At 43.5% G+C, this 12,651-nt stretch overlaps 1 protein-coding gene across 6 annotated transcripts in view; it reads right to left on the bottom strand.

Moving 5' to 3' along the window:
* Nucleotides 1–632: 632 nt before the first annotated feature.
* tab2 (TGF-beta activated kinase 1 (MAP3K7) binding protein 2) overlaps nt 633–12,651 on the bottom strand; it is a 48,908-nt gene continuing 36,889 nt past the window's right edge. For 3 of the 6 annotated variants that reach the window (XM_050058060.1, XM_050058059.1, XM_050058058.1), the window contains 6 exons: nt 10,407–12,099; nt 6,611–6,771; nt 4,798–4,891; nt 3,895–3,990; nt 2,785–2,865; nt 633–1,469 (listed from right to left, as the gene is read on the bottom strand). In XM_050058060.1, coding sequence (XP_049914017.1) covers nt 1,330–1,469; nt 2,785–2,865; nt 3,895–3,990; nt 4,798–4,891; nt 6,611–6,771; nt 10,407–12,099 — 2,265 coding nt within the window. In that variant the 3' untranslated portion in view covers nt 633–1,329. The remainder of the gene's footprint in view (nt 1,470–2,784; nt 2,866–3,894; nt 3,991–4,797; nt 4,892–6,610; nt 6,772–10,406; nt 12,100–12,651) is intronic. The other 3 variants (XM_050058061.1, XM_050058063.1, XM_050058062.1) reach the window with 3 other exon arrangements.

Here is a 12,651-nt window from a genome sequence, read left to right as displayed (position 1 = left end):
TGTACTTGTAAATGAGAGTCTCTCTGCACTGAGGTGTAGCTGTCCCCAAACATTAAACTTACATTCCAGTTGTCAGATAAGATGGCAGTTTGTAAATTTTGCTTTTTGACCCCTTCCCTCCCCCGACAGTCCCGACATATTTGGCGTCCTGAATAAAATAAAAAAAAAAGAAGAAAAAAAAAAAAAATAGACTCCTCCATCGCCTTCCTCTTTGCTGCATCTGCAGATCGTACACAAGAAACTCAGCAATTACACAAGCGATGAACGGACCGGGCAGACGTAGCTTCATGATGACTGCGAGGGTTGTTACCGCTCTGCTCCTCTCCTTCTGCAAGGCTTCAACTCTCACAGAAATCAAGTAAAAAGCTTAAAAAGGGAGCATGGTGCTTATTCGTTTGAAAGAGGGAAACAAAACAAGACAAAAAAAAGTTAATAAAGTCTATAAAGCTATACTTACAGGAAATACAAGTGATTCATAGTGTGAGGAAGAAGGCTTTCAAGGCACATTCTAAAATTATGTACAGTAAAAAGCTCAAGGGGAGTTTCTGCCTCCGTGTACTGTACACAAAGCATGCAACTTAGTTTCTTTTTTTTCATTAACTCATGACTGAAGAGACAGAAAAGGGGATACTGAAGGGGGGGGGGGATGAGAGGCACGTTTGAGCGGCAGCCACACTGCCGGTTCCCCCTTTTGACATCCTCTAGAAACAGCAAACAAACTTTAAAGTCCACGATTAGTCTGTTAGTTTTCCCTTCAGGTGGAGAGCAGTGGCTGAACACAGTTCCCAATCCCCTGGTCATGCCACCACAGAGGAAGAAAAAAACAAAAATGTAATCAGCAAAAAGGCACATTGGCACCTGTGTTGTGTGTGTGTGTGTGTGTGTGTGTGTGTGTGTGTGTGTGTGTGTGTGTAGGTGTGTGTATGTGTGCCGTCACACTGCAGGGCCACACTCATAATACTGTAAGTGGGAGCAGCGAGGTATCCCCAGGGTTAACGTGTCACCCGTCGAGCAGAAAAGGGGGATGTGACCCCCCTCGCCATCTGAGTCTCGAAGGTGAGGTATCATCCGACTCTGCCAGCCTTTATGAAAAAACACAAGCTGTAAACACTATCCAGTCAAGCCTTCAGTGGACAGCATTCTACAAACCATAGAGAGGAGAAAAGAAGAAAAAAAAAATCAAGGAAAACAGGACGCATGATGCACGATGACTACGCCCCGTCCTAGTTTTCATACAACTAGGGTGAAAAGGAAACAGAAAGGCCCTTTTCTATTCTGGTCTGGTAGAAGACAGGCGGGCAGAGGAGGGGGCGGCGCAGCCTCGTTGGCTCAGAAGTGCCGCGGGAACTCGCACTGTTCACAGCGGTTGAGGGCGGGGTGGTTGAGGAAGGTGCAGGCAGTGCAGCCCCACTGCGTCCCCTCGTCCTCCTCCTGGTCTGCGATGGGCTTCACAATCTTACTGCCCGGGTCTGTGAAGAAGAGGAGGAAGAGTCAGAATACAGAAAAAGTAGTGCAGCTCACTAAGTTTATCCATAAAATGTTGAAAACATGGACATCCACATTATTTACATTTGTGGCTGTGGTGAAGTGAACACCTGTGTATCAGTCTTGGCAGTAAAGATTTAAAGGTACACTGCGCAGGAACTCTCGCTTACTGTTTGTAAACACAACATTCAAACTTGGCCCCTCCTCCCTACACTGCTTGTACGTTCACTGCAAGCTACTAATGTAGGAACCTTAAATTTGTTGTGATGGAAAAGCCGATATTTGAGCAAGCTAACTAAGCTAACAGCTAGCACCTATTTGTCCAACAGATTGCTGGGATGATACTCTTACGTCCTGACTCAATACAATCATGATACTTGAGTATGTATTGCCATTTTAAAGTATTGCAATTCTAAGAGTATTGCAATTCAATATTACAATTTATTTCAATTTTTGTTTACTTTTTTAGTCAAATCATACACTTCTAGTCTTTATATATTTCAGTAGCACTTTGGGACCTTACTCTGTGAAAGGTCTTATATTAAATCGACTTTACTTCCTAAAATGAACATGTACAGTAGAATACATTTAAAATATTTACTTTCTGAGGTATACTTAAACTCCTATATTTAGCTGTCCCTGCTTTGTTTCTACTACACCCACCAACCGAATCACCGTGCAGAAGGTAGAGTGCATCTACTGCTAGCTAACGTAACACCTAGTAAACATACCAGGTAGCTAACGTCACAGCTCAGCTGAGGAGGACGCCATTAGTGTTAACATCTGACGCTGTCACGAGCATGAGCCTCACATCCATGAGCAGATGCACGTTTCCTTCTGCGTGGTGATACAGTTAACAAATGTAGTGAAACTGCTCACAACAAGGTCTGTGGATTATCTTGAGTAACCAGGTCATGATTTCTGTAAAGAGACATTGCTGTTGAGTTTTTCAAATGTATTATTTTGGCACTTTGAGCACCACAAGCTGAGTGCCATCTAGTTCCATTATATTGGAGAGAAGGCAGGCATCTCTATGGCCGATATCTCCAAAACTCGGCAACTCACACCAAAACAATTTGGATTACTAAACAGCACTACAGGGCAGAGGAAAAATATGTATTTATGACTTCTGGGGTGAACTGTCCCTTTGAGATAATTAAAAGACCTGCTACATAAAGACAAACCTATAAATCAAAAGGGGTAAAAAAAAAAGCTTGTGGAGCTCGTTAATGACAGGATACATGGTTGATGATAAAGGGAGGAAGACTGAAGGAAGAGGAGAAGAGCAGAGATACCAACCAAGTGGGAGAGGAGGGGGAGGACCAGAGGAGGGCTCCATCATGAGCTCAGAGGTCACATTATATCTACATCCTCTCCTGTCTGGCCCAGGGGTGATGGAGCCGAGCAAAGGGCAAGGAATGTATGGATGGATGAGGAGGGCGGATGGATGGATGAAAAAGATTGATGAGCAGGTAGGAGGAAAAGAAGGAAAGTGCAGAAATGAAGAAATCAATCAGTCATAGACAGGGTTAAACCAATATACTGGGCTGATTGTAATGTAATGATCGACTACACCTAATGAAGGAAGCACTTTGAGTCACCTCTCTGTCAGCTCCACTAAATTTGTGCTAAATCTAGGCTCTTATGTCTATCACTCATCAAAGCGAGGAAATTACCTCACCAGTTTGTAAAGTCTCCTCTTGCCTACTTCTAGCTAGCTTGCTGCTAGTTAGCCTGGTCAAGGTTTTTAAGTGTTAACATCAGTAAATACTGAGGAGAGATGAAGAATAAATGGGCACCAGCTGAACTAGCATCCTGGTTGCCATTGTGCAGTCAGGATAATAAACTGGATGACCTCCATGTGGCATCAGTTTCCAACAGGATATCCGGAAGTGTAATATCCTTTGATTCACTGAAACGTAGCTAAATCTTGGACAGTGCCTTTCAACCAGGAGGCTCTTTTTTTATATGCTGATTTTGGTGTTGGCTTTCAGCAACCCATATTGGTACAACCCTGATAAAAACAAGAATGGAACAGTGAAGTTAGTAACATTAATCTTATAGATGCTTTGTGGGCAGTACAGGTGGTTTTGCATATTGTGGCCTATTATCCAGTGTGGTTTAGTAAACACAAGCTGTTACCATGCAACACCAAGATACCATGCAAGGAATGAATGAATGGATGACTGAATGAAAAGTTGATATTACAAATTACAACCATATGCCTGGCTTGACCTTAGCACATAAGGAAATAAATGAAATAGATATAAAAATATAAATAACCTATCAACAAGATTATAAAAGGGGCCAATGCTAATGTAGTGAATCCGAAAAGGTTAATCGAAAGAAAGTGTTCAACAGAATGAGGAATGTCAGCACATGTGACCATGCAACCTTTTCTAAACTTACCGATAGATAAAGTACCTTTGGGTTTGGGTGGGACAGGACCGAGGAATCCAATGTTGTCATAAAAATTATGGATTGCACTGGGATTAAAGTGTGGTCCTGTAAATGGATGGAAACTAGAGTTACCGTCTTGTTGCTGTATGCCTCTGCACACCAGTCAGGTTTCTCTTACAGTTTACATCCATGTCTTTGAAAACATGGATGCTTCACACACATCTTCGACCCGGCAGCACAGACGATCGATACAATCAGAAGAGTTTCAAGGTGAACACCAAAGACTAGTGTCACCGATTCAGTATCTGACCAAATGTCTTCCCTTCTGTTCCTGAGTTATGATGCTGAATAATGGTGAGAAAAGTGTTTATGCAGAGCATTATGATGTCACAGTGAAGCTGACCTTTGACCTTTGGGATATAAAATGTCATCATTCATGTCTTGGTGTGCCATATCAAATACCACTTCATGTTTCATAGCCATCACTTCTGACTGCTAGCTATACATAAACAATTAGAAAACTGGCTGTGGCGTGACAACATAGCTGGTCACATATCTCACTTTAAATCCCAGGTATCACCAGGTCTGTGACGTTAGTAAGTAACAGGCATTGTCATAAATGTGAGCCTTCCTCCACCTGTGTGAAGCAGCTGGTCGGTGGCTTGGTTTCTGTCAGCAGTGGAGTGCTGCCAGGGGGCCAATAAATCCCGTGTTACCAACCAGCAACAGGATGCAATTCAGGAAGGACTGGTAGTTAACAGTACAATGGCAGCACCTTGAGTGAGTGTGCAGAGAGGATGTGAGCAGCTGCACAACCCTCGATCCAAACTGACCTCCCTCACTCAACGACTTACTGCTAACTTTATTATTATTACACAACACGTGTACATGAGCTGAAAGCCAGAATCATACCTCTTGTTTGTAGGAGATCAATTTCTTTGGTGAGGCAGTCAATGTCGATCTGCAGTAACCTGTTTTTGCATCGCAACTGCTTCATTTCCTCAATCTGAAAAAGAACGAGACAGGAAGGGATCAGCTGGTCAGCCATCACACACACAGGCAGCTCTAAGACATCCTGCTTCTAAGTCAGTGGAGCAGATCTGGGACCGTGTCAGGAGGAGAGCTGCTCCGCTTTCCCCAACTGGCTCGCCTCAGTAAACAACACTGAACCAAAGAGCTACTGAGCTCAGCAACACCAGCCAATTAACCTTCCGCAGCCACTTTCCCCCTCTGTTCGCTCAAACTGTAATAACCGACAGAAACAGCTGACTCAAGAAGAAGCTCAGAGTGGCACTTGATCTGAACCCAAGAGGTTTCAACAAACTCACCGCTGCAAATCTAACATAAACACGAAGCTTTGCTGAAGATAAATATAAAAAGACACATTCGCTTTATGTTTTCTTTTGAACTCTCACCATCGCCGCTTTAGCTGCACAACTTGCTGCACAGCTCCAGAATGAGCTGTGAAGTGAATCTGACAGAAACTGTGTGCTCTGTCGGTCTGAAAATATGGAACTGAATCAGCCAAATCATAAACAGACCCTGCAATCAGCATAGTTTCAGGGTGTAGGAGCATCGATAGGAACCAAGAATGGCAATGTGACCCAGATCATTTTGTTTTTGTCTGCTCAGCTTTTTATCTGTCAGTAATAACCAGAAAAAACATTTGTTTGCAGTTGTGAAGAGAAGAACATCTCTGATGACTGCTAATAAAATCACATTGAATTTGTTTTTAAATTGATTGATCTGCCAGTGAATGATGCTTAGATTTACTTAAGATTTTCTCTCTCCCAAATTTTCTACTTTCTGGCTGATGTTAACTAAAGCTGATGATTATTGTTCTCAACAATAAATATCACAGTTTGTAAAAATTAGGCTTGGGCTGCAAGGGCATCCAGGGGTCTGCTGGTAAAGGCCAAGTCCTGGGACCATTGTGTTATTATATACCCACCTATCTCGTCTTACATTTTCTGTCTGCATTTCAACTGTCACTGTTAAATTAAAGAAAAAAATAATGCAACACATTTATATCTTTAAAGGCGACCTTTTATGCTTAGATACAATGTATGTCGGATGTTCATTTTAAATAAGATATTAATAAGATAAACATACATAAAAGTAATCCTTGTGAGCAAAAACCCCAAGCTTCAGACCGTTCTGGAAAAAAAAAACAAAAAAAAAACGCTTTTCTACTTTTGAGAAAAGCTGACATCAGCTCCTAATGGATTTCTTTATATGGTCATCTGCTCCAGGCATGCTACAGCAAGCAGCCTAAACTGCTACATGTAGCTACATGCTAACGTCAGGGAAACATGTTATCTTGGTTGCAGATGTTGTTAATTTCTCACTGATTTTGGATCATATTCCTACTGAAACATGTCTGGTTCTGTTTAGAAGCTTTTATTGGAGATTCTTCCTGGTAGAATGTGCCGCTATACTCCGTTACAGTCATTCCCTGGACTGCATTGATGGTGCAGAGACACTGAGTTACAGAAGACTGGAAATGCTAACCAATCAGAGCAGGGTGGGTTAAAGAGGCAGGAGCTAAAACGGAGCGCTTCATACAGAAGGTGATAACAGGAGTTGCAGCTCAGACAGTATGAAGGGAAAAATGTGTTTTTTGACCATAAAAGTATGTAAACATATTCTGACAGAAATTCAAAATACAAGTATTACTGAAATTAAGCATGATAGGTCCCCTTTAAAATCACCAAATTAAGCTTACAGAAGGAATTTGGGAAGCCGAGTTGGATCTCTCCAGCCGTCTCCTGGTCAGGTCATTCTCCATCTCGTTGACCTCCTCTTTTAGCTTCTCCAGCTTCTTCTTCTTCAGCTCCAGCTCGTGCCACAGTCTCTCCATGCGGGCCTTCTGATGGACCAACAACGCTGGAGAACACACACACACCACTGTCATCGATTGTCTTGTCAACATTCAATCACTAGTAAACTGAACAATGTAAACATCATTTAGCATGACAGAAAATCAAAGAGGGAGAGACACTCAATAAGTATTATATATATATATATACATATATATATATATATATACANAAAACTGCTGACAACAGTCATTTGAAGGACAATGTGCTGTACTGACTGTATTTTCAGATACGCCACAGGATGATCTCTGTATACACCAGTCAAACCAGTTTTGAGCATAAAAACAACTTTGTGAAAGGAGAGACAGGGGAACTACATCAGATTCCTTGGGCTTTCTATCGGTCTACGTTTCATCACCTATTGTGGTAACAGCGAGAGATCAGACGTATCCCGGTTAGCAAACTGCTGCAGGCGCATTCTGCTGCACTGTTTAATACAGAACCTTAACTGTGCACATGTCCTGCTCAAGTCTCTACAGCATGTTTCCCATAATTCATTATAGTTCCTGCATCTGTTGGCAGGTTGTAACACCTCCTGCGCAGACATTCAATGATAAACAACTCTCTGGCTCTCTGCTGCTACACACAAACACACGCCACTTCACGACTTATGAGAAGATGGAGAGCGTACACTTGTTCTCTGGTCAAAATATCTTGGAGCTAAACTGCTAACTCCAAGTCACACAGTATGAGAGCACATGAACTAAATGGTATTAATATACAAATAGCCCAGCACGCGTACAAACGAATGTGAACTGAACATGATACACAGTGCATATGAACACATTGCCCTGCTTTACAGTGTTAAGTTCAGCTATGATGAGGCAAATGTGCCTTTAGTTTCTCGGCAGCAGATAACAGTCTTTGTGTTCAGCTTTTTAATTTTAATTTATTATGTGATGATGGTAGTTTAAGCTTTGTCTTCCTTCTTGGCAAACACATAGCACTATTTTTTGTCATTTTACAGTACAAAAGATGACGGACAGTCCTCTTCCTCACTCAGGCATCAACATGACCCTGTCTTACACCTGATTCGACAAACGGCCCACTCACCCACCGTTTAATTTCTCCTAACCTATCCACCAAATTAAGCTGCCAAATAGGTCCTGCAGTTACAGAGTAACACTTTTTATACCCGCAACACCTGCTTTTAATTGTTGTTTTTGAGATGCAGGAATTTGGGGAGACAACGAGTCACATTATTATTCAAAGGTTCACTCAATGATCTAGTACACACAAGACTAGATTAATTATTTTTCCAAAACCTTTAAGGAATACTTCACCCCCCCAATGACTGTTTGTATATCAGTTACTAACCCTGTGTAACGTTAAATTCACAAAGAAAACAACAGCAAAATCACATCAAGACAAACATTTACAAACTCTCATGCAGTATAATCCAAGTCTCATTTATCCAGTCGTATGCTCAGTACTTCCCAAACACCTGCATTATGACTAAACTAAATCTAAAACTGAACTGGAAGCGAAACATATCTGTGTTCTCTTCAAAGCCAGACTCCACTGACAAAAACAGTAATTTGTCACAGGTGAACGGAGAGGCTAGTGGCCTACCCCTGCCTCAATCGGTAGTTTTTGTGTCGTTGTGTGACATTGGTGAATCCAGACTAACCCTTAAAACACTTAACCATATAATAACACAAATTAACTAACTGATCAATGCAGTGGTAGACAGCAGCTCCTGTGTTCAGCAAGGTACCATTAACATTTTTGTAAGGAGAGTCTGGCTTTGAAGAGGGCATGGATAAGTTTCACTTTCAGTTCAGTTTTAACAAGAGTGCATGTGTTTAAGAAGTACCGAGCTTACAACTGGATAAATGAGACTTGGATTATACTGTGGGATTTGTGTGAGAGTTTGTAAACAGATGTTTTAATAAAGTTTTGCTGTTGTTAAACACGGCCCCCATTTACTTCAATTCATCAAGAATTTTCTCAATTTGTGGATTCTTCGTTCACTGTGGAGGCATGCAAGAAAAACAAAGTTTTGTTAATTAATTAAAAGTAACACAAGGTGAATAACTGATATACAAATTGTTATTTTGTGGTTTAAGTGCTCCTTTAATATCTTAGAAAAAAACTCTCTGTAAAAAAAAAACAACACGCTGTAGTCTAGCTGTGTGAGGTTACTAACCTACTATACCACAATAACAAACACATAAAAATAAAAGAACATACAGTGTCCCGCAGGAATATGTGCAGAATCAAAGGGGTAATGTCTTATGGCACCAGATTTAATTTGTCTCATTTGAAACAGGCCTTCACTTTCCAACCAGAACCAAGTCTTCAACAAAATTATGTAATAACAATAATATTATTCTGCTGCCAAACAGTAACAGCTACAGCTCTCGTGTAAATAGTGACTGGTGATGGCTAACACATTATTGTTTTATTAACAGCTATGTGGTGACAGGTGTGTCTTTATCAGGTACAGTGCTGGTGTCAATATACATTTTACAAGCCAAAGCAGATAAATTAGGGGGAAACTGGGCTGATGAGGGTCAACAGCAGAGGCAGCATGCCCGCTGTGAAGCCCCTCTAGGTGGTAGTCACCGCAATGCAGGAGCCACAGCCGGTGACTCATACGTAATACAGTCAAAAGCCCAAAAAAGGAAACAGCAGTGTGCTCTGACACGTTTGACTCACACTACAGAATCCACCAGTCTCAGGGGTCGTCAGAGCAAACGCAGCATTTAGTGAGGAGGACTCACGCTGCCGTCATCACGCCGGCCCTCACTGAGCGAGTCACCTTTACTTTTATCTACCTCATAGAGGCGGACATGCAGAGTGCTGTTTCTACACTAACTGAACATTAGTGGCAGCAAGTATACACAGTCTGGCTGGAGAAATACATTACAGTCAATGTTATGGAAAGAGACTTTTAAAATCACACAGTATACTTTATAGTAAAATTACTTTCTTGGCAGGAAGGGATGGAAAAAGCATTTAGACCAGCTGCTGGTAGCAAAAAAAAACCCTTCACTCACAGTTAAAATGGGTCTGAAAACTGCTCTTTTTGCCTCATCACTGGGCTCTCTATAGCCACTTGACATTTGCTAAACAACCAATAAACGGCCCAAACAGCTCTAACGGGACATCAGAGGCCTACTTGGTGGAGGAATCACAGTGTAAACCATTTCTGGACATTTTTGTCTGTTTGGTCCAAGCTGTGGGCGTTTACCTCCTTATCTGAAGTATGTGTCCGCAAACTTACGTGCTGTGAAAACAGCTTCAAGATTTCATTTTGCTGTGCAAGTTATGTCAATTATCGTAAAAAATAATCCAGAGAGGAAATGAACATTGTAAAAAAAGGTTTTAAAGGGTTTGTAATTACTTTATTTACTGGTATAATATACTTTTGAGTAAGGAGTTGTGAATATGTAATTTTTTTTAGAAGATTTATTTATTTATGTTTAGTGTTCTCATTTGCCTTTTTATTTCTTTTTTATTATCATTAACATTTTAATTCTACCTTTTTTATGTAAAGCACTTTGAGCTACCTCTGAATATGATATGAAATAGTATGTTACATAAATATACTTTCCTTGCCTTCTTTTGCATTTGCCCAGAGCCAAGGGCCCAGAGGCTGGACTTATGATCTAAGTGATGATACTCAGCATTGCTCACCTTGTGTGTACGCTGCATCATCAGAGCCCATGCTGAGTCTGCGAGGCTCACTCGGCCTCTCCCTGTGTGGCGACAGCGGGTCTGAGAGATGGAGGGGGTCTGGTTCCGCGAAGTGGTGTTCTGAGGGTAGGCTGAGGAGGTTGTTGGGCTCAAAAGTCGGGGACACAACTCCGGGGGACACGGCTGGGGGCTTATTGGGAGATACTGTGATTTTAAAAGTGTATTTGGTGTTGGGCTGAGTCACCACCACGCGTGGGGAAGAAGCTGTGCCTCCCCCTCCTAAAGAGGCACGGGACTTAGGTGGATGGTGGTGGATGTAGGCGGGGCCCATGCTCACTTGGCCCCCCATGTTCCTGGCCCCCGACGGCCCCTGCAACGGAGGGTTGGCTGAGATGTAGACTGTGGGAGGGTTCCTACCCCCACTGTCATCACTGGAGGCGTTGGCAGAAATGTAAAACTTAGGTTGGGAGCGGGAGCCGGCTGAGGCCATGACGGCCTCCTCAGAGGGAGTGGTAGCAGCAGTAGGCGGGCTGGCAGAGATGTAAACAGTGGGCTGGCTGCGGCTCAGACCTGGGCCTCCGATGGAGAGAGGGGTGGTGGGGACAGTAGCTACCCCGGTCGAAGAGGAGGAAGAGGACGGGCAGGAGGAGGAGGTGGAGGAGGACCGGGGCCCGCTGCTTGTCCGCAGCACGGCAGTTGTTGTTGTGGAGTTGCTCCTCTGAGGAGATTCAAGTTTGATCTCTATCTGATTCTTGCGCGGGCCAGTGGAGATGTTCTGGATGTTGTACTGGCTGATGGTCGACAGGGACGTGGGCATGACAGAGGAGGACGAGGAAGAAGAGCATGAGGAGACACCGGAGGAAGAGGCCTGGCTTCCAGTGGGAAGAATGGAGGGCGCCTGGGGATTTGTCGGGGAGCTGATTGGCATGTAGACGTGAGAGGTCTGGTGGCCCTGGGTCTGGTGCTGTGAGGTATGTGAGGAGGAGGCGTGCTGAGGGCCGGACCAGGAGCTGGACAGGGAGTGGGGATGTGAGATCTGGTAGATCTGCTGCTGGGGCTGGGAAGTGGGGCTGTACTGGGCCCTGCCTCCCTGCTGCTGGTTCTGCCGGGTCGTACCAGTCTGGCTAACGTAGGGCCTGATGTAGATAGAGTTACCCTGTGGACTGCTGAGGCCCGACTGTGGGCCGCCATGTATGTGCAAAGAAGTGGGGGTGTTGCGGCCCGTCTGGATATTGGGGGCTAGCGTCACGGTAATAGGGTTGAAGCGTGGTGTCTGCTGGACACCCATAGTCGTTCCTTTGACACCCAGAGGGTAGAGTCCAAGGTGCTGTGGAGGTTGCGGTTTGCGTGTGGGCTCCATCACACCAAACACATTGATGCTGGAGGGCACCTGCACTGGGGCTGACTGGGGCTCCTGCTGAAAGAAGTCACTGTTGGGGGCCTGGCCTGTCGGGAGGGGCCCGTCACTCAGGCTGTGGGCCAGAGTCCGGCTGCCGTTCATTCTCAGGCCGTCCCGAACCGGGGACACGTGCACATTCTGTGACTGCGGGCCCAGGTTCAGCTGGGTCATGTGATTACGAAGCCTGATGAAGCTGGGGTCGTCAGAAAAGCTGAGGTTTCCTTCTTCACTGTACAGGTAGCCCGGACTGACCTGGGACAAGTATTCACAGCAGGCGTCTAAATTGTTGTTGTTCTGAAGGAAAGAGAGACAGGAAATAAAGTTATTATCAAGGATTAACATTAGAATCCTCAAAGGCAACAAAGACTGTATCATCAAACAGTTACATTGTAAGTTTGCAACTCTTAACAATGACACATACAGTTCGCTAACTGACGTATATTTAAGGCTTAGGAAACACAACACACACATACATTTTTGGCCTGGTTCATTTGTTGCAGTAAGACAGTCAGACACGTAAGTACCGACAGTAAAATAAAGCAGGCTGACATGAAACAAACAATGACACGATCACTGATTCACCAATGTTGAGTCATCTGTTAAATATTTGTTGTCAGTCTGTGAATTTGTTTCAGTCCTTCTACACTCATGTATTGCTCTTTTTAAAACAGCAAAGCTTAGCATTAAGGACGCACCAATTTATCGGCCAAACATCTTGTTGACTGCTATCGGCCAATCTGCAAATAATATTACATTCACCGATGGCAGTAGCTGTTGTTGTTTTTTTTTGTTATGTTACGTTGATGTTGCGCAGGCTACAAAGCAGGGCTAAAGACAACCTTCATC

The sequence above is a fragment of the Epinephelus moara genome, chromosome 12, assembly GCF_006386435.1.
Source record: "Epinephelus moara isolate mb chromosome 12, YSFRI_EMoa_1.0, whole genome shotgun sequence".
NCBI classification, from domain to species: domain Eukaryota; kingdom Metazoa; phylum Chordata; class Actinopteri; order Perciformes; family Serranidae; genus Epinephelus; species Epinephelus moara.
Note: the sequence above shows the minus strand (reverse complement) of the source record. Positions and strands in the feature narration are given on the sequence as shown.